General features: G+C 41.9%; 1 protein-coding gene across 4 annotated transcripts in view; it reads left to right on the top strand.

The window, feature by feature from the left end:
- The first annotated feature begins 7 nt into the window (after positions 1 to 7).
- nrg2b (neuregulin 2b) overlaps positions 8 to 24,135 on the top strand; it is a 51,487-nt gene continuing 27,359 nt past the window's right edge. For 3 of the 4 annotated variants that reach the window (XM_067517822.1, XM_067517820.1, XM_067517821.1), the window contains exons 1-2: positions 8 to 545; positions 1,218 to 4,107. In XM_067517822.1, coding sequence (XP_067373923.1) covers positions 3,696 to 4,107 — 412 coding nt within the window. In that variant the 5' untranslated portion in view covers positions 8 to 545; positions 1,218 to 3,695. The remainder of the gene's footprint in view (positions 546 to 1,217; positions 4,108 to 24,135) is intronic. The other variant, XM_067517823.1, reaches the window with a different exon arrangement.

Raw genomic sequence — 24,135 nt, 5'->3', positions numbered from 1 at the left:
TTGTGTTACTGTAGTACCGAGGCTGCGTTCAAGACACCCGCGCTGTTTTTACAACGTGTCACAGATTTTTTTTCGCTGAAGGTTTCAATACAACTGTAGCTTATATGTGGTCTTAATTACCCCCACCCACGCGCGTGCAAAACACTGCGGTAGCTAACTAACATCAACATACACAGACCAACTTTGCAGAGACAAGGTCACACCTGTCTGTGCACTTCAAGCCAATTAACAGCAGAACAGGAACTAAGTTGTACCTGCTGGTTATTGGTTTGGGTGTTTCAGCACCATGGACAGTTGTTGGTTTTCACCACCACAGACAACCCACCGGACAATTCCCTGCAAGAGCACACCGAGAATGGGGACTACATTAAAAACATTCCTGAATGAGCTATACGTAGATGATGGCTATGTGGGAGTCTGGGGGAGGAAGCAGACACATTGTAAACCATCATGAATCATTACTCTGTGATTGGACTTAGTTGTGTGTCTCAGTGGGATACAATTGATGGTCTTGAAGACATTCCTTAGTGGCAAGAAGCAAAAAGGTAAATAAAAATATATAAAGAAAAAAATTACATTCAAACTTATAAACAACAACTTATTAATACATTTTATTTTAATGTGTAATTATTTATGTAGTAGCTGTGGTGTGGGTGTTGACAAACTGGCAGCGATTTCAATCATGTTTTAAGCATTTTACTCCAATTTAATGAACATTTTTACTTGAGTGCAACTTCTCTAACTTGATCTCTTTATTTTGACAATTTTTTTCAGTTTTTTCTTTTTTTTTATTATTAAATGCATTTAGGCAAATCAATAGTCAGCAGTGACTTGAGTATCCAGACCAAAGATATTTAAACAACAACTGAATGCCTCAGTAAAAGGTCATTCTGGGTGAAGTTACATAGTTTTATCAGCTGCAGCCTGCATGACCGGGGGCAGAACAGACCTCAAGCAGAAGAATGGTGTCTGAGATAGGAGCTTAATGGGACTGAGGGCCAAGAAATATTTTCATTAGCCCATTGTGCTTTAATTTACACATAAAAGTATTTGCATATTGTCACAGAAAGCATAACCCTCTAGCATAATTTACACCTATAATTCCATGTGCTAACATCAGTTTAAATCAAAATATAAGTGGAACGCTGCAATTGTAAGATTAGCCTAGGTATTTTAGCATAAGCTAAAATGGTGTCTGACTGCTGTTTGATTTTCAGAACTACGGACGGAAGGCTCTGGACATAAAAACAGATTTGAGTGAGTTCGTGAGTATTGTTGGTGAAGTAGACAACGAGGACCTGCAAAGACAAAATCTGGGACAAGTGTATAAAGATACAACCTGGATGAAAAGTGTAACAAAAAGTGTGCTGTATTAGCACAGAAAAAGAGCATTTTTGGACAGTGGAGCAGATCAGGCAGTCAGGCAGAAAATGTGTCATGGGAGGCCAGCCCTCATCGAGTCTCTGCTGAATTGCAGAAGCATTACCAGACCCTGTGATGATTCCCACAGGTTGGGCATAATTATCAGGGGAATCAGGGGGCAATTGGTGGCAGTCTTCTCTGGGTCACTCAGCAGGAACTGGTTTTTACTCCCCTTTGCTTCGTCAACAGAGGATTTGCTTTCAAGGCTTATTTAGCAATTCCTAGTCTGTGTGAGGTCTTTGAATGGCGGCTGCGATGAATGCATGACGGTTTGAATGAATGAAGGAAGGAGAGACAGATCGGTGAATGGGTGGGTAGTGGGCGGAGGGGGAAAATGGCAGAGGTGGGTCACTGGAGGGATCATAGACTCCGAAGGGTTGTTTGTTTCTCCTGAACCCCCGTAGTGATCCCTGAAGTGGAAACTCAACACTTGACGAGAGCATTTACCGTTTCGAGTATTAGGATTTCTTTTTTTTTTTTTTTTGTCACTAGGTTGTGTCCTTGATTCCTTCTATATGAGGTCTCCTGTGAGTGGCATGTTTGGACAGAGCACTATAACTGTCAAACCTTTCAGCACCATGGACAGAGAATGGTTCCTCATGTGACCCTGCTGATAAGGAATCGGGTGGGTGAGGCCTGATGGAGGCGCATCTTTATCATCTCAGTCATCTAATGTAAAAATGATACACGTCACCTAAATGATATTATAAATCATCCCTTTCTCACGCTGGACAACGAAAGACCTTCTGACCTCTAGTGATGGGTGCACAGCTCCTGGCACAGAGTGAGAGGCAAATCTTATGAATGGCCTGATTGATGTATACAGAGATGTAGGCAGGACATTTATGGTGGTGGAGAGAGGAGGGATTACTTGTGATAAAACGACTGAGCAAATGTGCCACGCTCACATTTCATTGGTGGAGAGATATTCAATGAAAAAAGTAATTTTATTAACTGTAGCTGAGCAGAATGGCACATTTTTGGGTTGAATGTCTTTCCAACATGTCTTTCCAACATGATTTCAGCGGGAAAGTTGATTTATCTAAATGTTGCCGTAGTAGTTAACACTATAGTACTGGATCCATTATTACAGATCTGCAGTAACTCGCATATTAGTGTGGGAAATGTCAGGTCTTGGGTGTGAACCCTGGTAGCGTGAAGCTAACGAATGTCTGAGGGCACTAAAGTTCCTTAAGTCCCTGCTCGCCTGGTCGTTCTGAGGAATCCATTGAGAGAATTTCGCAGCGTTAGTCATCGCAACAGCTATCCGCAGTGTGTGTGTAGTAGTCGCCTATAGCCTCTCTTGCACCTCTTGCACTAGAGATCCACAGTGGGTGCCTTACAGGGCTGGGCTACGGACGCACTCTATAAAGTGTGTCTGTGCACTGCGTGCGTGATTTCTGTAGCACCCACCCGCAGAGGTGTAACACAGTCGACAGGCATGGTCGCATGGTCACATGCCGGTTAGGTGGCGGTGTGCCGGTGGGTGCCCGGGTCATTTGGGTGTTTGCGCAGGACGTGTCGAGCCGACGCCAATGACCGGGCAGGTGATGTTTGCTCACGTAAGCCGCTCGCGTTTGATGAGGAGCGCAGGGGACGCGGCTGGAGGGTGCGCGCTACTGTTGCATCGCCTCACCGGATAACCGCTGCTATCTCATCCTGTCCGTCTGTATCTCTACGATTTTATGTTCCCTTTTTATTGTGATTACAGACCACCGGATTTGCAGGAGCGGTACTGTTTTGACGATCGAATTAAGTGGATAAAGGACCCGACCTTGCGTGTGCGTATCATTTCTTGTGATTCCCCTGTACGCGCAAGCTTCTTTTTTCCTTCTAGAGAGGCAATGCGCCCACCCATGCGATGCTAGTCTATTAGCTGGAGAGAGAGAGAGAGAGAGAGAGAGAGAGAGAGAGAGGGAGAGAGAGAGTGGGTTTCAGCCCCTGGATTTGAGAGGAGGCTAATTTACGAGTCTTGTTTTGCCTTTCAGGAAAAGGGGTGATAAGAGGGGGAGGGTTGACGGTGAAGGAGAATGCAGCAATCACATTTTTAAGCATGCAGAAACGGGCCGTTTCCGGTTCCTAGGCTGGTGTGTCCCCCCATCCAAGGCCAGCAGCCGTATGGGGAAAGCAGCGGCAGACACAGATGGCATGGACACTTCCACAAGGTCTGCCGCTCTGCCCTGCCTGCTCTGCCGGAGCCCGTTCGCCACCGTCTCTCTCTTCCAGCTCGCTCCGCCGCCCAGCAGCACTGCAGCACAGCACAGGCTGACGGCATGAGGCTTGATCCAGTGCATTTCTCCATGCTGGTCATCGGGGTCTCTTTCGCCTGTTACGCCCCGAGTCTCAACTCCCTCCAGGACCAGGCGTACAGATCAACCGTGGTCATCGAGGGCGAGGTGCGCTCCTCCCCGGAGAATGTCTCCTCCCGGGAGCCCTATAGTGTGAATGTCAAAGTGCTGGACGTGTGGCCCGTCAACAGCGGCGGCCTCGAAAGGGAGCAGCTCGTGACCGTCGGGGACTTCGGTTCCGAGGCCCCGTGCACCACGGTGGAGAAGGACCACAGATATATCTTTTTCATGGACCCGACTGCCGAGCCCTTGGTATTCAAGGCATCGTACGCCCCTGTGGACGCAAGCGAACCGGAGCTGAAGAAAGATGTGGAGAGAGTGTTGTGCGAGGACTGCGGTAAGTTTAAGGCTCTTCCGTTATAGCTGCTATACACTCACACCACACTATAAGGGCCACTGGAGCTGCCATGGTGATCTAAGTCACCCCTCTCTGGCTGCGTGTGCGGTCTATACAGTGTGTCAATGTGCATACACAAATGCATAATTGACTCTTCAATCCTCCATAACCCGGTCACCCATAATGAAATGAGAAGTGTAGCTGAAAATGTGTGTGCGCATGTCATGGTAACCAGTATGTGTGTGTATAAGACATAGAGTTCACTGGCTGAGTTTGTCTTAATCCTAGGGTTAAAACCCACACAGCATGTTCTTCAACACTGGTGATTAGTGAAAACCGAAAATTCAGTGGTGACTGAATTCCAGCGAGAGCTGCGCTATCACATCATTACATTAAAGTAGCCTGATGTGGAGTCTTAAGGTGGAACACAACAGCTGCTCTTGTGAGTGTGTCAAAAAGGGAGACGTATACTGAGTGTGTGACGCGAATCAGGGACAGCAACACTCTTCTGCAGTAACCTCTTTTCCAAACTTTGCATTATTGCCTAGAGCCAGTATTAGATGTCAAATCCGTTGGTGTTTTATATCAGAAATGGTGGCAAAATCTGTGCCAGTGTTGACTACAGTGATAATCTGTGGGTGGTAGTAACAGTATAAATTGTTGCCAGGCTCCATCATGGATATCTAAAATTGTCCTTTTTAGTACACAAGAAAGTCCATTTTACGAAAGGCTTAGAAAGGCTTTTCAAGACCCAAAAAAACCTGGGACTGTAGTTTAAAGCTCTAGGATGTGTGCTTTTTCTTTTTTTTTCTTACACCCTCATTTCTTCAAGACAGGAAGAAAAAAAGATCAATTTCTCAACCAAAGCTCTTTCAGAATCAACGTAGGCTTCTCATGAACCGACCATAGAAAAAGTGCAATTAATGTATATTTTATATTATTCATTCTACTAGTTGTCGAGGGATTTTATTTAGCTGCATTACCTAAAAGGCAGTGTTGACTCTTTTATGGCAAAGTATCTATTTGTTCCTCTCATTAAAGTGCTACACTGCTTCTGAAATAATGTTACCACAAGCTTGTGCATTGACTTCAGTGTAAAAGCACCTGTCTGTCCTGTACTAAACCCGAGTGGAGAAGTACTCAGCCAGGAAACTTCTGTTTTCAATGCTGCACAAATGAAAGAACAGTGTGATTAAGCAAAGATTAACAATTTTCAAATCCAGAATCAACATCATTTTCATGGAAGCAAAGAGTGTCAAGAAAGTGTTGGATCCAAATAGGATGTAACTCTGATGTCTTAACAAAGCGTTCATCCAGCATACGAGCTAACAATGGGATGTTCTATTTTTACCTTCGTGACATGCTAAAATTATCAAGTGATTTATTTATGCTGGCACAGTTGCAGTAAGGTGAATCTAAAAACACCTTTTCCAGGCAGGGATGAACTCAGAAGAGGAGATACCCACTTTTTCAAAATATTCATCAAAAGCATGTATGAACACATGTGCACACACACCAGAGGTCAGAGATGCAAACAGAAACACAACTTAATTAGACAGTTCATTTTGTGGTGACAATAGATGCACTGTGGCACCAGCAGTCTGAGAGTCCACAGTCAGGCTGCTGGGGCCACTTTTTGCTCAGCAAAAATACAATAATGTAAAAATTCCTTAAAATATAAAATTATCTGCCAAAACTATTCACAGAACTGCAAAATCCCTGCCCAAAAAGAGGTGCCTCACAGCTACAGGGTCCCTGGCCTTTCTGTGCGTAGCTTACAGATTCTCCCTGTGCTGGCGTGGGTTTCCTCTGCGTACTCCGGTTTTGTCCAACTGTCCAAAGAGATGCATGTTAGATTACATTTGTGAATCTAAATTGCCTATAGATGTGACTGTGAGTGTGAGTGGTTGTGTGTCTGTGAGGCCCTTAGATAGACTGGTGACCTCTCCAGCATGTACCCCGCCTCTCACACAATGACAGCTGGGATAAGCTCCAGCCCTAAACCCAGCCCACCAACAGGTTAAGTGGTTAAAGATATAATGCAGGGATGGATGGATGTCCATATACAGCATTTCAAAAAGGACAATTTCACCCAATATATATATACTGTATAATATATATATATATATATATATATATATATATATATATATATATATATATATATATATATATATATATATATATATATATATATATATATATATATATATATATATAATAATATATATATATAAATATATATATTTGTTAAACAAATATTTGGACTTCTTAGTCTTGAATGCCTTAATCAAATGTTTCTACTCAGTTCTGCTGCGAGTGGGGATCTGGTTGATAAAAGTTACAAAACAAAACTCTTTTTGCAGCCTCGCATGTCTAATTGAATGTTTAATACATCTCTAACAGATACACTTTCAATAAAGTTTTACAAAAAAACGGCAAACAACTCAGTTGCAGCTCACTCACTGACTTTTTGGATAGATGCAGTAAGGTCTGAGTCGCATGCGACTGAGCTACGGCTGAGCAGGACTCATGGCCAGTGATCAGTCTGGCTGGTTACTGTAATTTGATAATAGTAAATGTAGCTAATAGATGGTAACAGACACACAGAATCTGAGACTCATCGATCCCAAACCCAGTGGGTGTGATTTTCTTAGACATCAGCACCTAATTGCAAGGGTCAGTTGATAGTTAGTTACCTATATCTGATCTATTTTTCATTGTGTTCATTATTAAAACATCAGAACTGCTTCATTATGTTAAAAAATGTCTATATTTGTTAGCCTGTTTGATATTTTAGAGACCTATTTGTCAAATATTTAAAATACATACATTCATAAATATACTTGTTGAAGCAACGTGATGTCATCAGTGTTAACTATTACACCGATAATAATGTGGTGGGAAGTATTAAGGCAGAGAGGCAACTCTGTTTGAGGCAACTGGCTGTTAGATTACAATTATGACAATGAATTGAGACTTCCTGCCAGCGACACATTACATTTACAGTAGGATACAGTTGTGCAAAGAAAGCAAGACAGACTCCTGGCTGTGAGAGAAATTACAATATTTTAAATTTAAAAGATATCTGGCAAGAGTGGCCAGGTTTATCGTTTACCTTACCAAGTCTGCCATAGCTACTCCGGTAACCTTTCTCCTCTTCCCACCTCTGACAGAAACATAGATATTGTTGTAGGAAATTATTGTATGTTTTTTCCCAAAAATCTGTAGTAGTGTACTTTCCGAATCAACATTTTCTGTGTAGAAAAGGACCGAAAAATGTTTTAACCAGCATTACTGAAGTAATTGCTAAGAAGCCTTTGTTCTATCCTGCACACCTTGAACCTAAATGTATCTCCACCGAGCTGAGCAGGTTTTTCACTATTTCCCTGACTACTGTATCTGTTTTTAGCTCTGAAAATAACGGGAATGTGTGGACTGCTCACACTGCTGCTAAAAAGTACAAAACCAATCCTATCTAGTCTGAAGTGTAATGTAGGTCTTCTGTGATCATTGCTGTTGGCATGTCTTTTGAGATACATTGACAGTTTCTGCCTAAAATAGCTTTATCTGATGCCCAAACATGCTCCTGTCACTAATGCGCTATCTAATGCTGCATACATAAAGTCTCATGCTCTCGCTTTCTCTCTCCTTGCTCTCCGCCTCTGTCTTCCTGCTGTAGCTGACTGTAGCTGGAGTGTGTGGTTCAGCTTTTGCCTGCCCCCCTGTCAGTCAGCGACGCAGAGGAGGAGATACACAGAAGCAGAGGGGAGGGAGAGATGAAGAGATCTTAAGCTTTGTGGTTACAAATAGATGCTGCAATATTGCATGCTGTAAAATAACTAGTAATAGCATGGTCAACCTTTCCCTCATTGAAAATGAAAACAAAAAAGTGAATTTACATTTTGTTGCAGAAATGTACTCATATCCAGCTAAATGTTGCTGTTATCTTAAAAAAAAATCTTTCGAGTTTTAATATCTGATTTATCAAACCCAGAAAGGAGCAGGACAAGCGATGAAGTAGAAGGGCAAGGTATAGTTTATTGAATAGAAGTGTAGTGATGGGACAGGTGGACTGACGGGGCAGCGGGAGGTGTGCAGCAGAGGGGACCGGAGGAGCAGGTACTGGCTTGGATGATCTAAGGAAGAGAGAGAACGTAAGTGACAGCTTAAAACTCAGAGCAGTAAATTATGATGACGGAATTCTTACGAGAGAACGAGTGGTGGGTGACTCTCTACAGCGAAGCCGGAGCACTGGGAGGGGAGGGAGTTGATACAGGTGAGAGGACAAGGGAAAGAGGAGAACTAAGGGCGGCTGAAACTATCAGGGAAAAAGAAGACAACAAAGGCAACCACAAAGTAACAACTAAAATTCAAGGTATCAACCGAGATAGAAAGTAGCAAATAAGAGAAAAGATAAAAGGAATACTTCAGTACTTTAGGTCACTAGAGACGACTGGTTTAACACGGGAAACATGAAACGTGGGATGAATTCTGAGATATCTGGGGATTCGCAGTCTTACCGCCACAGGGTTGACCACCTTAGCAGTGGGGAATGGAGCCCAGTCTCCAAACCCCGATTTAGCCTCTCGGTCTGACCATTGGATTGACCGTTAAAACCTGAGGAGAGACTAACTGTAACACCAAGCAGCCTAAGAAACTCCCTCCAAAATTTTGATATAAACTGGGGGCCCCAGTCAGGGACGACGTCACGGGGAAGGCCATGGATTTTAAAGACTTGATTAACTAGCGTTTTGGCTGTTTCTTTAGCAGTTGGACGTGTAGGAAGGGGAATGAAGTGGACCATTTTAGAGAATCTGTCTACTGCTATGAGAATTACCGTGTTGCCCTGGGATGGGAGAAGACCGATAACAAAATCAACAGAGATGTGGGACCAGGGGTGTATGGGAATGAAGAGAGGGTGTAGCAGACGATCAAGAGGGTGGTGATTGGCTTTGAACTGTACGCAGATGAGGTAGGCAAAAAAAAAACACCAAAACATCTGTCACACCACGAATCGTGCACGGGAAACACCAGGATTGCAAAATAGGCGGGTTGCAACACACCAATCCAGCACTTTAGACCTGAGCTGATCAGGTACGAACAGAAGTCCCATTGCTGTGGGCTCTGGACACCTCTTCTTCAAATAATAACCGTGCGAGAGCTAAACTGACTCAGAATGGTAAAATTAAGCCTAGTTCCTCATCAACAGAGGAGGCCCTCTGAGACAGGACAGCCCCCATCCCCACATCTGAGCCATCACCCTCCACAATAAATTGTTTACTGGGATCAGGGAGAGTGAGAATAGGAGCTGACGAGAACACATCCTTGAGGTGAGAGAAGGCTCGATCACCTTCAGGAGACCAGGAAAAGGGTCTCTTACCAGACATAGGTTGATGAAGAGGTGTGGTGACAGTGCTGTAGCCCCTAATGAATTTGCCTATACACGTTTGCGAACCCAAGGAAATGCTGCAGCTGCTTCTGGGACTGGCGGAATGGGCCAATCCCTCACTGCGCTCACCTTTCTGGCGTCCATCTCCATGTCCCCGAGGACATAATGAGCCCCAGGATGGAGACGGAGGATGAGTAAAAGACACACTTCTCGGCTCTATTAAGATATTGTTTTGATATGGCCGCCTTAGAACCTTTTGGACATGTGCGACATGCTCTGTCTCAGAGAAGGAGGAAGATGAGGATATAATCTAGTTAGACGAAAAACAAACTTATTCAGCATGTTTCCGAACACATCATTGACCAGGTTCCCTCGATACATGGACGGGGCCCCCCATATTTCTTCACCACAAAAAAGAATTCCGCACCCATGGGGGAAGATGAGTGGCGGATAAGGCCGGCTGCTGGGGACTTCTCTATATATTTCTCCATGGCTTTGCACTCTGGGCCGGAGAGAGAATAAAGTGGGAGGTGCGGCAGCATGGTGCCAGGTAGGAGGTCGTAAGGGCAGGGAGGAGGAAGAGATGTGGCTTTTCCTTTGCAAAACACCGATTTTAGATCATGATGACTCTTGGGAACGTATGTAAGGTCAATGTCGTTGGAAGAGGTCTCAGAGAAGATAGATGGAGTGACAGCCTGTCTAAAACAGGCTGGAGCAGGAAGGCCCCCAGTTGATGATTTTACCCTCCAGCCAATCAATGTGGGGGTTGTGACGCGCAAGCCAAGTGGAGCTGAGAATACGTTGTTGCTGGGGGGACCGGATAATTTGGAATGATTATTGGTTTTCTATAGTTAGCATGATGGGAACAGTCCGCAGGGTGCAGGGTGGCAGTGTTCGGTGGGAAAAGGTGAAGGTTGCAATTCAAATTGCATTTAACTAGAAAGGCTCGGCAAGTGTTGGGGTCCCTAAGAACAACTCAGGGGAAGCAACACACGATTCCCAAAGAGAAGGGGCAGAGGCTTCAGCTACAGGCAGTGCATGAGGAGGAGGAATGGTGGTAGACTGGATCTTGGCCAGATTGGTGTCATGCTGGGAAAGAGCTCTCTCTACAGGGCTCTTCCTGTCCTTCGAGCCTGTTGGATCCATGGTGGCCAGATCGTACTAACAAGTTTTAATATCTTATTTAACAGACCCAGAAAGGTCTGAACTAAAAAACACCTAACTTGCATCACGGGGAACAGGAAAACAATCTGGCAGAGAGGAGCAGGTAGCCAGGGCATATAAAGGGGTGGAGACAGGTGTAGAGATTTGGTGCTGATTGGGCAGCACATCAGGGAGGGAGAGACAGAAGGAGATCAGAGTGGAGAGGAGAGATAGCGATGATCACCAGGGCAACACGGGCCAGCATCATAGCCATGACACCATCTTGCTTTTGCTTGTTTAGCAACATTATAGTATATGGCATTTTGCATTTTGGGGCATTTTGCACGCTTTTAGTATTATGTCAGTAAAGAACTGGTAGCAACTGTGTTTGGATGCTTAGCCTGGCTCAGCAGAAACACTGAAATCAAGTAGGACCTGTTAGCTTACTGTCCAAAATGAAATTATCCCACACATACACAGATATGTAAAAACAGTTAGCATTGGTGTGTACAGCAGCTGGAGGCCACAGCCACTGTCCCATTGATCTTCAAATACCAGAAATGGGAGATTTTTACTCAAGGGGAGCTTGGTAAATCAGGTCTTGCAACACGTCCAAGGCCACACCCTTGAATAAGTTGTTAACCAATTTCAGAGAATTTATTCTGTATTTCTAAGTAACTTTGGTACTAACACATTTAGGTCTGTTAGCCAGCAGTTAAGGGGAGACACAGAGTGTAGAGATGTAAGCTGGGTTGTAGATGCTCTGGTTCCTCAGTGCATGTGAATCCTGTGTTCGCACTGTGAACAACAGTGCATTTTTAATTAAGATGTGTTCTACTTTTAGCAACAGTGAATGTGGAACTCAGACTTGGATACATACTGTATGTTAATATTAAAGTGCATTAAGGGAGATTGTGTGTGTGTGTGTGTGTGTGTGTGTGTGTTGTGAGAGGTCTCTCAGTTGTCTGTCTCATCCTCTGTCTCTCTTTGTTGTGTCACCTGTGTCTATTTCAGACACCTTCCCAGTCTCTTTATATGCAGTTTCTCTACTTCTCTTTCTCACTGTCCTTGTCTCAAATGAGCTTTATACCACACACACACACACACACAACATACACACAGTCATACCAGTTAGCGTTTGCTGTTGCTGCTGTGCTGCAGATGCCCCAGTGTGCTGTCATTAGCAGGGAGATCTGGGGCTGCTATAAATTATGCACATTGAATAACAGAAAGCTGAGGATTTCTCCCCTCTAATGCCTGCTTGTATGTGTGTGTGGGGGGGGGTGAGGATAGGATGGGATCTGTAGACCATGTGTTTTATCCTCTATGTTATCCTAAGGTTGTATTGTTCATTGTGTATTAGCGCACTTCACTATGCCTCAGCTCACTCACGACTGCCTAACTCTTGCTCATGTCCTTCAGTTATGCATGTGTGAGAGAGAGTGTGTGTGTGTGTTTGTGTGTCATTGCTTGTGAATTATGTATCAGCACTCATCCAGCAGTCAGCCTTAGTAGGAAACTTTAACACATGCCTCCTAAATCGACCAGCCCTTGCCACATTGCTCGGGTTGTGATTGAGAGAGGTTTGTTTCCCCTCCTATACACACACACACACACACACACACACATATATACATATACAAAAATACTTAAGTAGACACACGGAATGATCACTACACAGTACTCATGCAGCTGCCACTGAACACACCGTCCTCACTTTCACCAAAGTGCCTTTTTCAGACAGGATGCATTGGGCCATTCTCTCTTGGTTTCCTAGTTAAGATACATTTTCCTCAGTTATATTAGAGATCAAATTCAGAGGTGACCAATTACAAATGTTTATGCCAAAAGCTCAGCTGTTGGTATAACAGAAACATTTTTTTTAACATTTGCAAGTGTTTTAAGAAATCTGAGGCATCCTACTCTTTTCTTGGAAAGCAATTTTTAATCTTTGGCATTATTCTCCATAACTTGCCCTGCTGTGCCAGACTGTAAGGGTTTGGCATGCGGTCAGCAAATGTCTAATATTCAAGTTGTACAATGACATTTTTAAGCCATCTTTCTTGTCTCTTAACTGCTTATGGGCAAGGCACTGAAGTCATGAAATGTGCGACGAGTTGTGATGCTCAGTACAACATTGTGGCTGTCAATATCCATATAAACCTGAGCATCTGAAAACAGAAAGTTTCTTCAAACATTTATTGAGCAAAAAAGGGTTTTAAAAAAAAATCCCTTTGTTTCTATATCAGACCATCTCTGGCCCAGAAAGGTGGGCTATCTTTATCTGTCTTTGTTGTGGCGATCTTTGATGGTGACAAATAGAGTATCTTCATCTGTCTTCCAGATGTCCTCCTCTGCCTCTCTAGATGCTATCTTGGACCATTATAGGATTGTGGTAGATAATACTGCGTGTTGTGATAGGTTTGTTTTATCATTTGTTCATGCCTCTGTGTGAGCACATCTGTTAGCAGACCAAAGTGTTTGCCTGTGAGGAGGTTTTTTTTTTTGGTTTTTTTGTTTTTTTTAAAGGGAACATTGTGCTCATTGAGAAGACTTTGTCCAATTCTAAATTATAAAGTGATATTTCAGCTTGTCTCACAGATTTCTGTAGGCTATTATTGTATCTAAAGAGACTCTCTATTAAATGGTCTGCACTTATAAATCTGAAGTACCCTTTCTTTCAAAATGTATTTTTAGTAGGAATTTCCTACACAACTAATCTTAATGTGCACACTGACACTATCAGACTTAACAGTTTTATCGGACCCAGAAAGCAGCAGGGCAAGCGGCGGAGTAAGAAGGCAGTAAGTAGTTTATTGAATATTAAGAGCAAATGATGAGACAGACGTAGTGGCGGTATAAGATGGCGTGCGCTGCAGAGGTAGCCGGAGGAGCGGGTAATGGTGTGGAGATCTAGGGGAAAAGGAGAGACGGTAAAAAACAGCTTAAAAGGTGATTGAACTCTGCGGAGGACTAAGGGCACAATTATGACAACAAAGGCAAGCACAAAGTAACAACTACAGTTCTCTGAAGAGAAGTCACAGGTGCTCCAACAATATTCGGTCTTTAATCCAGTAATCATGAAGGCCATAGAGGTAATGTTCAACCTAAAGTCACGAAAGGGATTCTCAGGGTCCGGGAGACCGGTGAGAGAAACAAACAAACGATCAAAGACAACACTGATAATTCTGAAGGGGAAACAAATCAGAATTCTGTGAAAGAAACCAACAGTTTGATACACGGGAAGCAGAAGATCTGGCAGAGAGGAGCAGGTAAACGGGGCATATAAAAAGGAGGCAACAGGTGACTTAGGCAGCACAGCAGAGAGAGAGAAAAGAAGACAGAAGGAAATCAAAGCGGGGAGGAGAGATAGTGATGATCACCAGGGCAACACGGACCGGCGTCACAGCCGTGACAGACACCTCCTGTCACCAAGAATCATTGAACAGCACTGGCAACAGTGCAGAGGTATTTGCTGAGATCATTCTCAGAATTTCAAAGATTTATCTTTGATTATTACATTTTGCAGGATTCTTGTTTATTGTAATGTGATCACTGTAACTATGTACAGAGCGTGGCAAAGCGAAAAGAACAAAGAAGAGTTGTTTTAGAGCTTGCAGTTTAGTTTCTCCAAGCTTCCTTCTGATGCATCTCATCTCCATCAAATTTGAATGATTTAAACAATTTTTTAGCAAAACAAAAGAGATGTAGGAAATCCATTCTCACCGTAATAAACAGACTGCATGCCTCACAAGATGGCCACCGTCCCCCAACATTTAACGTGGTGCGACTTTCCATTCTCTGTAGGAATCAAATTATTTTCAACCTTCCAATCCCATTAATTGCCAACATATCCTCATTACTGTAGATAAACAATGTAATGAAATTGTGCTCACACTCACTACGTTAATGTAGTATTTTTGAGTGGAGTCAGTGGAGTAGAAAGAAATAAACTTTTCTCTCTTTATAAGCAGGATATACAGTATTACAGTATCTGTTTTTCAGATTGTTTATTGTTAATTTGAGGTTTTTCACGGATTTCTTTGGAAATAAAACGTATAGAATAAAATATCACATTCGTTAAAGAATTTACAAAACACATACAATTAAAAACAATTTTATACCATCTTAAAAACAAGATCTGAAAAAAATTCATTAGTTGAGATAAAATTTAAGTGTACAGAAGTCGAATTGCAGTTTGATTACCAAGCTATTGTAAGAGTTGTAGTTCTTCTTCTCGGTGTTCTAGGATGTCGATACCTTTATTAACCTCATTTGCTGAGGTCTACCGTTTGTCTTCATCAGTGTCATCCATTTAGCTGCCTTGTGTCATCTGAAAACTACAGCATACATTTGATCTTTGACCATATGGGTTGCTTCTGTTCTGTATTTCTCACTGCATTTACATTATCTATTATAGTAATCATGTATTGAAAAAGGCGGTTTGTTTCCTTTTAGAATTTCTTCTGATGAGTACCAAGAATAAACTAAAGTCAAATGTGGCTGTTCTTCTGGGATGTAAAGCTGCAATATGCAAGTTAAGTGATAAGATACAGTAAGAATCAAACGCTCTTCTACCATCTGCCATTTAGTCATTAAGTAAGATTACATTAAGTAAGAGTGCTGCAAAACGTAACTTATCAAGCAGGAATAATTGAAATTCTCTAACTGGCTAGAAGGGTGAGCCTTGCTCAAAAGCTTTAACTAAAACTACTTTAGTAGCTAATATCGCTGTACTGTCGCCAGTGCTGTTTAATAAGTCTAACGCCATGGGAGGCATTTACTGAACCTTTGCACGTTAGAAACTATTTGTAATCTGGAAGTTGAACTGAAAATAAAAACATCAAAAATGAAAACATCCTCCTTGTTTTAAATTACACAGATGTGGTATATTAGCTACAGGTACCCAGCATGGTCTTTGAAAAGGACAAACACAGCTTGTAAGTGAAACACAAACTGTCTCTTCAGCAGCAGTAAATGATCAGACCTGCATTCATGCAGGGCTGGACTCACTCACATTTAATCTTTTTATTGAGCTTGTCTCTTTGGTATAAAGCATTACATGCTGACCGGCTGATAGAAGAGCATTCAGTGATCGCTTTACTGAGGTATCGGTGCACGATTTCTGGGAAGTCAGCTTCAAATAGTAAAAACTGGTTCCTCTCCCTGATGTTTGGTGCTGCCAACATTCAAAGATGCCAAGTGCAAATTTAATCCTCAATAAACCTTTGTCAGTGCACTGTATTTCTTTAGTGGACGTGGAAAAGCCAGTGGGACTTGCACGCACAGTAGCGCCAGTCAAACAAAAGACCAAGAGGCTAGTGACACTTTAATTTATTTCTCTGATCTTATGTGTAATTTAGTGCCATATGCACACATAAAGCAAACCTTTCTGCCCCTCTAAACAGCAAAGCAAACTGGATATATGTCAAACTGAAATACACCTTCTGCACATAAAGATTGTCAACTTAAATGAGCCTGTTACTGTGAATAGCTTCTTCTCCTTACTGTTTGTATGTCCATGTCTCGTTTATTTTGTTTGTTTTTTATATGTCAACCACACAACATCTGTGTATTCATACACATGAGAACATTTCATGTGTGTGCTCCACCCTGACTTGCAACCGTAATGAATTGCCCACATACCCTGTACAATACTTTTAGTGTTGCACTGTGGGATACACTGAGTGCACTATATAGTAGATGGATTTACACACTCAACATTCAGACAGTCCTAGAAAATGTTGCAAAACCTATACAGTGCACTATATAGTGAGTAGGGAATGATTTTGGACACAGCCTAGGAGTTTGCCGGTGCCCCTGTTTGGATTCTGCCCCGAGTGGGGGGGGGGGGGGGGGGGGGGGGGGGGGGTCTTTGTGTCGTGTCATTTCCCATCTCTCTCTTTCCCCCTTACTTAATGTCATGTCTCTGTTGTCAATAATTAAGGCACAAAACACCCAAAATATCTCAAAGGGGGAAAGGCAGACACTATAGTGGCATTAGATCTATCAGTTGTATAATTACAGTGTACTCAGCTCAGTAATTGCGGCTATCTCAAAATACAGTGGCATCTCTGAGAATGGTGACAAGAAACACAAATGGGCAGACAGTCAACCAGGTAGCAACCAAGCTTCCAGTATGTGTCATACCACAGTACAACATTTTATGTTTGCGTTTGCTTTCTCCTTCCAATAAATCAAATACGTGTGACTAACCTGGGGGAAGATTGTCTATCAGCTTCTTGCTCATTTGGATTTTTGTTTTGGGATTTTCACAGTTGTCCCAAGAGACATGTGGTTCGACCTTGGTGATGTCACTGAAGGCCACTTGTGAAGTTTTGTTTAGGCCCTTCCCCCATAGGTAGCGTCTGTTTTGTCCTTATATAAGTGTTAAACATTTTACCATAATTTGTCCATTGATACCAGAAATGCGCGTCATTTCTGTATCAGTGGAAACTAATACGGTATTAACAATTCAACCTTTGGGGAACCCTAATGGAACCATTTACAATCAAAAATATTGGGATCAAGGACAGAACCCTGTAGTACACTGTGATAGTCTGTTTTGACTTTCAAAGCTGGAGAAGGATATCTTCTTGTGACAGCATCTTTGTTTTGCTACTTGCAGTGGCACATCTCTCTTGTATAGAATCTTTAGCTCCTAGTGGAGGATGGATGTAATCAATGCTTCAATCCCCTTATCAGGTGAATTGTGTCTGTTAGTCTGCTTTACAAGCCTGCAGCTAATGGTGTGTGTGCATGTTTGGGGGGGGGGGGTGTTGATGGGAGAGATGAGAGGTGAGAAATGGTGGGGGTGAGGGGTGTAGAAAAAGATATGGATAGATGGAAACAGGAAAGGAAGCAGAGGTGAGAGAAAGAAAAGGGAGATGATGGATGGATTAGAGGTTAGTGAGGAGAGAAAGAATAAGAAGGAAAAAAGAGGGAGGCGGAAGAGAGGAGGAAGAAAAAAGATAAATGGAGGACAGGTGGAGAGCGGAATGGCTTGCACACGACTCCCAGTCCTCAGAAAGAAAAAGAGGAGAGAAAGAGAGACAGAAAGAATAGCTTTTCCCCACCGTTATGCCCGCAAGCCCTTCATTAACTATTCATTACCAACTGCACATTCTCCCTATCTATCTATCTATCTATCTATCTATCTATCTATCTATCTATCTATCTATCTATCTATCTATCTATCTATCTATCTGTCTATCTATCTATCTATCTATCTGTCTATCTGTCTATCTATCTATCTATCTATCTATCTATCTATCTATCTATCTATCTAATCACATGTTTTCTAAGTTTCTTTCTATTTCTCCATTTCACGTCTCTTAGTCAAACCTCCGTCAATCCTTCTTTCTCTCTCCCTTTCTCACACCCACACTCTTCTCTCTTTCTTGCAAAAGCTTTGACTGTACATCTAGAGTGGAAGACAGCATCTGTGTTTGTGTGTCTGTGTGTGTGTGTGTGTGTGTGTGTGCGCGTGTCTTTAAAAAAAGTGCTTTCTGTTGAATCTGAAGGGTGTATTTAAACTTAAATACATCTTACTGCAGCCAGTTGAAGAATGCACAACACCAGTGATGGAAAGCAAGATTAAGTCACTGTGTGTGTGTGTGTGTGTGAGAGAGAGAGAGAGAGAGAAAGTGTTGGTGAGTGTCAGTGTTTGCATGTATGTTTATGACAACAAAAACAACAGACTGGGGAGTAAAGGAGGGATTTTTAGACAGTCCCACTCCCAACCAGGTACACACCCCCATTCACTTCATGAGATGTGGATGTGACAAAAACATAAATACACACCGCTAAGTATTCTGTCAGTATCTCCCACACACACAGACGCACACACCCACATTGGGGGGGATACTGCCCTGGGCTTGGTACTGCTGCTGTGCAGAGGTTAGCTGGGTGTTAGTGCATGAAGGCCTGTTTTGGCTGCTATTCATCCAACAACCAATGTTTATCTCGCGCTCTTTCCCCATTTCCCCAAGTTTCCTCTCTTTCACACCATTCACTCTCTCTTACTCTTTCTCAATCTTATTTTCCCCTTTTCTTTCTGCCTTACATCCTCCCTCTCTCTGTCTCCTGCTCCCTCCCTGGTTACTATGGTGACAGCTGTGCGCTGCAGAAATCACACTGATCGGAGCATGAGATAAAAGGAGCTTCTCTCTTTTATACATGAACAAGCACACAGGCACGCTGACACACATGCACCCACCTCAAACAACTAATGTAATACATACAGTAAGCTAAGACACACCCACACCAGTTTCCTGTCCACATGTCTTTGCACATTTTATGAATGTACTAGGCTTTCTCACTCACTGTCAGCTGACACTCACACCCACATTCAGCCCATGTGTGCAGGCATGTTGCCGGCCATACTTTCCCAGGCCATACTTTCCCATATCATTTTGTGTTATTGGATCATGCTTAGCCAGATATTACATCAATTTTGTTGATGCTTGCCGCGCTGGACAGAAAGAGAGAGAGGAAAGGAGGAGCATCAGCTGACCTTGAAAAAAGGACCTCTTGATGGACGGAGAGCGCTGGTCACGCGCGATTGGTTAGTGGAACATGCTGGTCACAGGCTATTGGCCAGACGCTGCTGTCCGTTTGTGGCTCCCCCCCAATCCTGCTTTGCTATCACTGAGGAATACTCACTCAGTGATACAGAAGGCCTGGTTCAGCAAGTTATACTGCGCGCACACACACACACACACACACACACACACACTGAGCACACATTTACACACAGAGAGATCCAAATATCCATTAGTGTAGAAAATAAAAAACCCGTGCACATCTGTCCGTCCGTCATGTATTCATTCGTACACTTTAACAGTTCCATAGAAAGTCTGTGTAAACTGCAGCTGCAGAATTAGTCTTGTTATGGTTTTCTTGGTGCCTGTGCTGTGTGGGATGTGTGAATCTAGTGTAATTATGTTCATGCACATGTATTTCTTGCTCTCGCTTTTGAACTCATAATTATTATGCGGGCTTAGCTCTCTTATGTTGGTGGTTATAAAAATCATTTCTTATCAAACCAAATCTCAACAGCAAACACAGCATTTTCAAATTAAGTCAGTTTAAAACTTACTTCAGTTTTCTTTTTTAAATCTGTACTTCCAAAAATAGACTTTTGTTTGGTAGGGGCCTGCAGGATTTACTAACTAAAGTGTTTTGTAATCTATTTGCTGATTATTGTACAGGTAAAACATAAAGGTGTAAGTAAATAGATTTTCGGGGATTAGGTATATATCAAATTATAATGTCAAATATTATTTTTATTTTCTAGCCCATGATACGTCATCACTCTCAAAACCATAACTGTTATCCAGTTGACCAATTAACACAATCACCAGTCTGCATCCCCAAAATTGCATGAATGCTTTTACAGAAAACATTTTAATAAAGATGTTTAGAATAACAGTAGAACTTTATCCTATACCCTATAGGTGCTAATGTGTTTCTGCCATACGGAGAGTTGTTTTAAGTTTTAAAGACTTAATGGAGAACTCCTCCGCATTTGTAATGTGAGCAGCATCAGTTAATATTTTTCTGCTTTTAAAACCTATGACTATGTGGAAAGATTCAACCATAAAAAATGTTTTTAATGTATTTAATTAGTCTAAAACATGATTAGTGTACTGATCAGTAATCAATGAATTATATTTTAAGTTAGGACACATGCATACTGTCCTGTGATTGCTCATTGGTAAGGCAGCCGTCCATGGACTGCAGTGTCCCTGGTTCCATTCCCGGTCCCTCCTGGCTACGCGTCAAAGTGTCCTTGGGCAAGACACTAAACCCTAAGTTGCCCCCAGTGGGTCAGGTGAGCACCTTGCATGGCAGCCCCTGTCATGTGAGTGTGTGTGGATGAAGCAATATCGTAAAGGGCTTTTGGTAAGAACACTATATAACCATTTACCAATTACTTCAGGCAAACACACAATTTCAGTGTATCAGACATTACTTGTAAGGGTGTTTGAATTCCCAAATTGATTTGAAGAAGAAGTCAGATGCCTGACACTAGTTAAAACTGGAGTGGGGATTTGATTCAATCAATCCGACACTGTCACACCCATGAAATGTGGATGTCACATCTATGAAGGGTAATTTCTTTCTGGTTTTCAGCTAACCTTCCCAAGCTGAGAAAACCATCCCAGAGAGGGATGAGCTCATTGGTAAGCACGTTTACCACTCACAGCTGCTTTAGGCCGACTCTCACTGCTCATTTCCACACTTACATAAAAGCCTGACAGTCTCACCTCAGACTCACCAGGTGATGAATCTCATCTGGATGCTTGTTAAGTGGAGCTGCCGCAGGAGTAGCAATCTTGAAAATATAGTCTACTTGTCCTGTTATTCTAGAAAAAAGAAAAGCATGTGCCAATAAGGTAAAATAACTGGTTTCAATGATATCCTAGAATCTAAATATAAAATAAGTTCAACATATTCCCTCTTGGGCAGCACAGTGGTGGAGTGGTTAGTGGTGCCACCTCATCACTAGAAGGTCCCAGGTTCAAATTCCTGATTTCTGTGGCCTTTCTGTGTGGAGTTTGCATGTTCTATCTGTATAAGTTCCTCCCAAAGTCCAAAGACATGCATGTTAGGTTAATTGGCAACTCTAAATTGGTTTTGGCCCTGATATAGACTGGTGACCTGGCCAGGGTGTACCCCGCCTCTTGCCCAGTGACAGGTGGGGAGAAACTCCAGCTCCTTGAAACATGATAAGTAGTTACAGACAATGGATGGATGGATGGATATTCTGTCTTGTGATTTAAGTCCAGATTGACGTCTTTGGTTTTTAAATCAATTTGTACTCATAGCTTTAGTTACTACGAGCGCGTATTGTTTTACACGAGCAATCATGGTAAAATTTTTAACTTCTGCAGCTCTGTTTGCTAAGAACATTTTGTGGTTTTGTGGATGCATTTTACAACTAGGTTTCTGTAATTATTTGTGCTGTAAAAAGCCTCTTCTGTTTCAAATTAGTGGTACATATTTATTGTTTCTAGAAGACCGGGCTCAGTTTTCTTTGTGGTGAGATATAGGTCTGATACATGTCAGAGAATTTCAAACAAATATTGTTTAATAGGTAGGTATAAAGTCAATAATGTTGATCAAAGATTCACCGTTTTCAAACTAGGAACAACTACTGCTCTTGTCATGTCTTCACTTTATTAATTCACCTCTATGCAAAATCCAGCAGTTTAGCAGAAAGTAGTCATAGTATTCAGAAGCACAAGACACATTTATGTACTTAGTCACACAATATATTGACAATCACACAGGGATGATAACTGAAAGAATACGAAAAGGTATAGTTTACTATTTGGGTTAATGTATTTGTACTAAGCTAGGCTAATCGAAAGGCTCTTGGTGTGTATTTTTCAAACCGAAGTGGAAGCAAATAAGGGCCTTGCCCAAAATGCCGAACTAAACCTTTAATGTTGGCGTTGTTCAGTGAGTAAAAGAAGCTGGAGAGCTCCTGCAAATTTGATTGAATTGATTGGGTGAGGTAGTTTGGAGGGCTGATTGATTAATAGATTGACAGTCTTTACTGCCTGATGTATGGACAAACTGGCTACGCTTAACCTCCTATTTGTGGATGTTTTGCTAAGCTTTAAAAAATATTCCAGTTTGTGGAGACTTAAAATTCTTTTTAACGCCTCACCTCACATAACTTAGTGCTTTTGGAGAAGTTTCAGCCATCATGCTTTCTATTTTTTCTGTACTGCCTTGCCGCAGTAAAATGATACAAATATGTTAACAGCTGTAGTTTGTGCAGAGTAAATTTTTTGTACAACACCCTGACTCTTTGAGAAATTTAAACAATAGTGACGACAGCAGCGATGTTGAAGCTTTCATTTCATTTTGAAAGAGTGGGAAAAATAAATCTTTTTGTGGGACTTTTATATGTACATGATTTTAGTGTGCGTTATTTGTATCCCTCTGCTACATCTTCTATATCTTGTTTAATAGAGAGGGTAGTTAATTTGCTGTTGATTATTTCCAATGTATTTACTGACTGTGAAACACTGTGTAAACTTTTGTGAGCTTTTGAAAAGTGTAATACAAACAAAGATTATTATTCTCAAGGGTATTTTGTCATTGTGAGTCTAAATGTCAAATCCGTGCTGCTGGAATTGGCCTACAGTCGCCCCTCCCACAATGAAATCTCATCTCTTTTCCACATATGGTACATTGTTATTAGATTTCAGTTCCCCTGATTTCCTCAATGTCTCCTGCAAAATATCCAAAGCAAAATGCAGGATGAAAACAGCAAGCAGGCTGCTCGTTGTCCTATAGAAAACAATTTATCATGAGCTGAGTTAAGAGGGTAAACTGGAGAAGTCTTCCTTTATGCATTCTTGCCAAAATAATAAAAGATTCGGGTAACTTGTTGTTTTAAGAGGAAGTTACAAACAGAAAGTTTCATGTAATAGCCTTCTGTTAGCAGCATTCTAGCATTCAGCATCAGGGCATATAGTTAATGGTGCATTCATGTTAGATTTACTATAGATATGACCAACCATACATGATTTAAAACAGTATTCATTACTTTTGTTTCACTTTTACATTTCTCCTGTACTGTCCATGTGGTGTGGCAGAAGTATAAGGTCAGTTCATGCTCAGTTGATACATGTATTTCCACAAGAGCCAAACACGATCCTAGCAGACAATAAGGATCAATTCAAAGTACACTAGCACCTATTCACAGTTAACATACTTGTTACAACATACTACCAGGAAGGCTGGTTTAGTACCCAGACTCTTTTACTGAGGAGCCATGCTGTTGTAGTATGTGCAGTAGATGGTTTGGTATTGAAATAAGAAAGTCCTTCCCTGAAAAAGACATTGTCTTAGTGCTTACAGTGTTTTTGCTGATGTGCAAGTTCCTCACACTGTGTACACTACGTAATGTCCCTCACACTGTTACAGATGTTGACTTTTGAACTCTGCACTACAACAACTCAGATGGTTCCTCTATACTTTAGCTTTCGTGATTTCCAAATTGAATTTCAGATTAGGATTCGTCTGACCACAGGACAAAAACTGACAGTGGTTTTCAGAGTTGTTTCTGAGCCTATGCAAGGATTTACTCAATATAATTGTTCCTGGTTTTAATGCACTGCTGCCCGAATGTGATAGTAGCATGTTCCCAGTTACTCTCATTAGTTGTGAGATGTCTCAAATGGTGTTTATTTAGCATAACAGTCTTCGTTTAAAGTCTTCTGTCATCCTGTGCACACTTTTTGAAACATATTGCTGGCATGGAATTCAAATTGAAAGACGATGCTTTATTGTCATCAACAAACACATATGCATGTTACAAAGAAATTCATTATGTGCATTTAACCCATCCCCCAGGGGGAGAGGAGCAGTGGGCAGCCACAGGTGGTCCTTGAGAAGGTAGCACTGAGTTGCATATCAGTGCATTGGTCTTTTGTGTGTGTGTGTATGTGTCTGTGTGTGTGTGTGTGTGT

This window comes from Channa argus, chromosome 10, assembly GCF_033026475.1.
Source record: "Channa argus isolate prfri chromosome 10, Channa argus male v1.0, whole genome shotgun sequence".
Lineage (NCBI taxonomy): Eukaryota > Metazoa > Chordata > Actinopteri > Anabantiformes > Channidae > Channa > Channa argus.
This window is presented reverse-complemented; position numbering and strand designations above follow the sequence as displayed.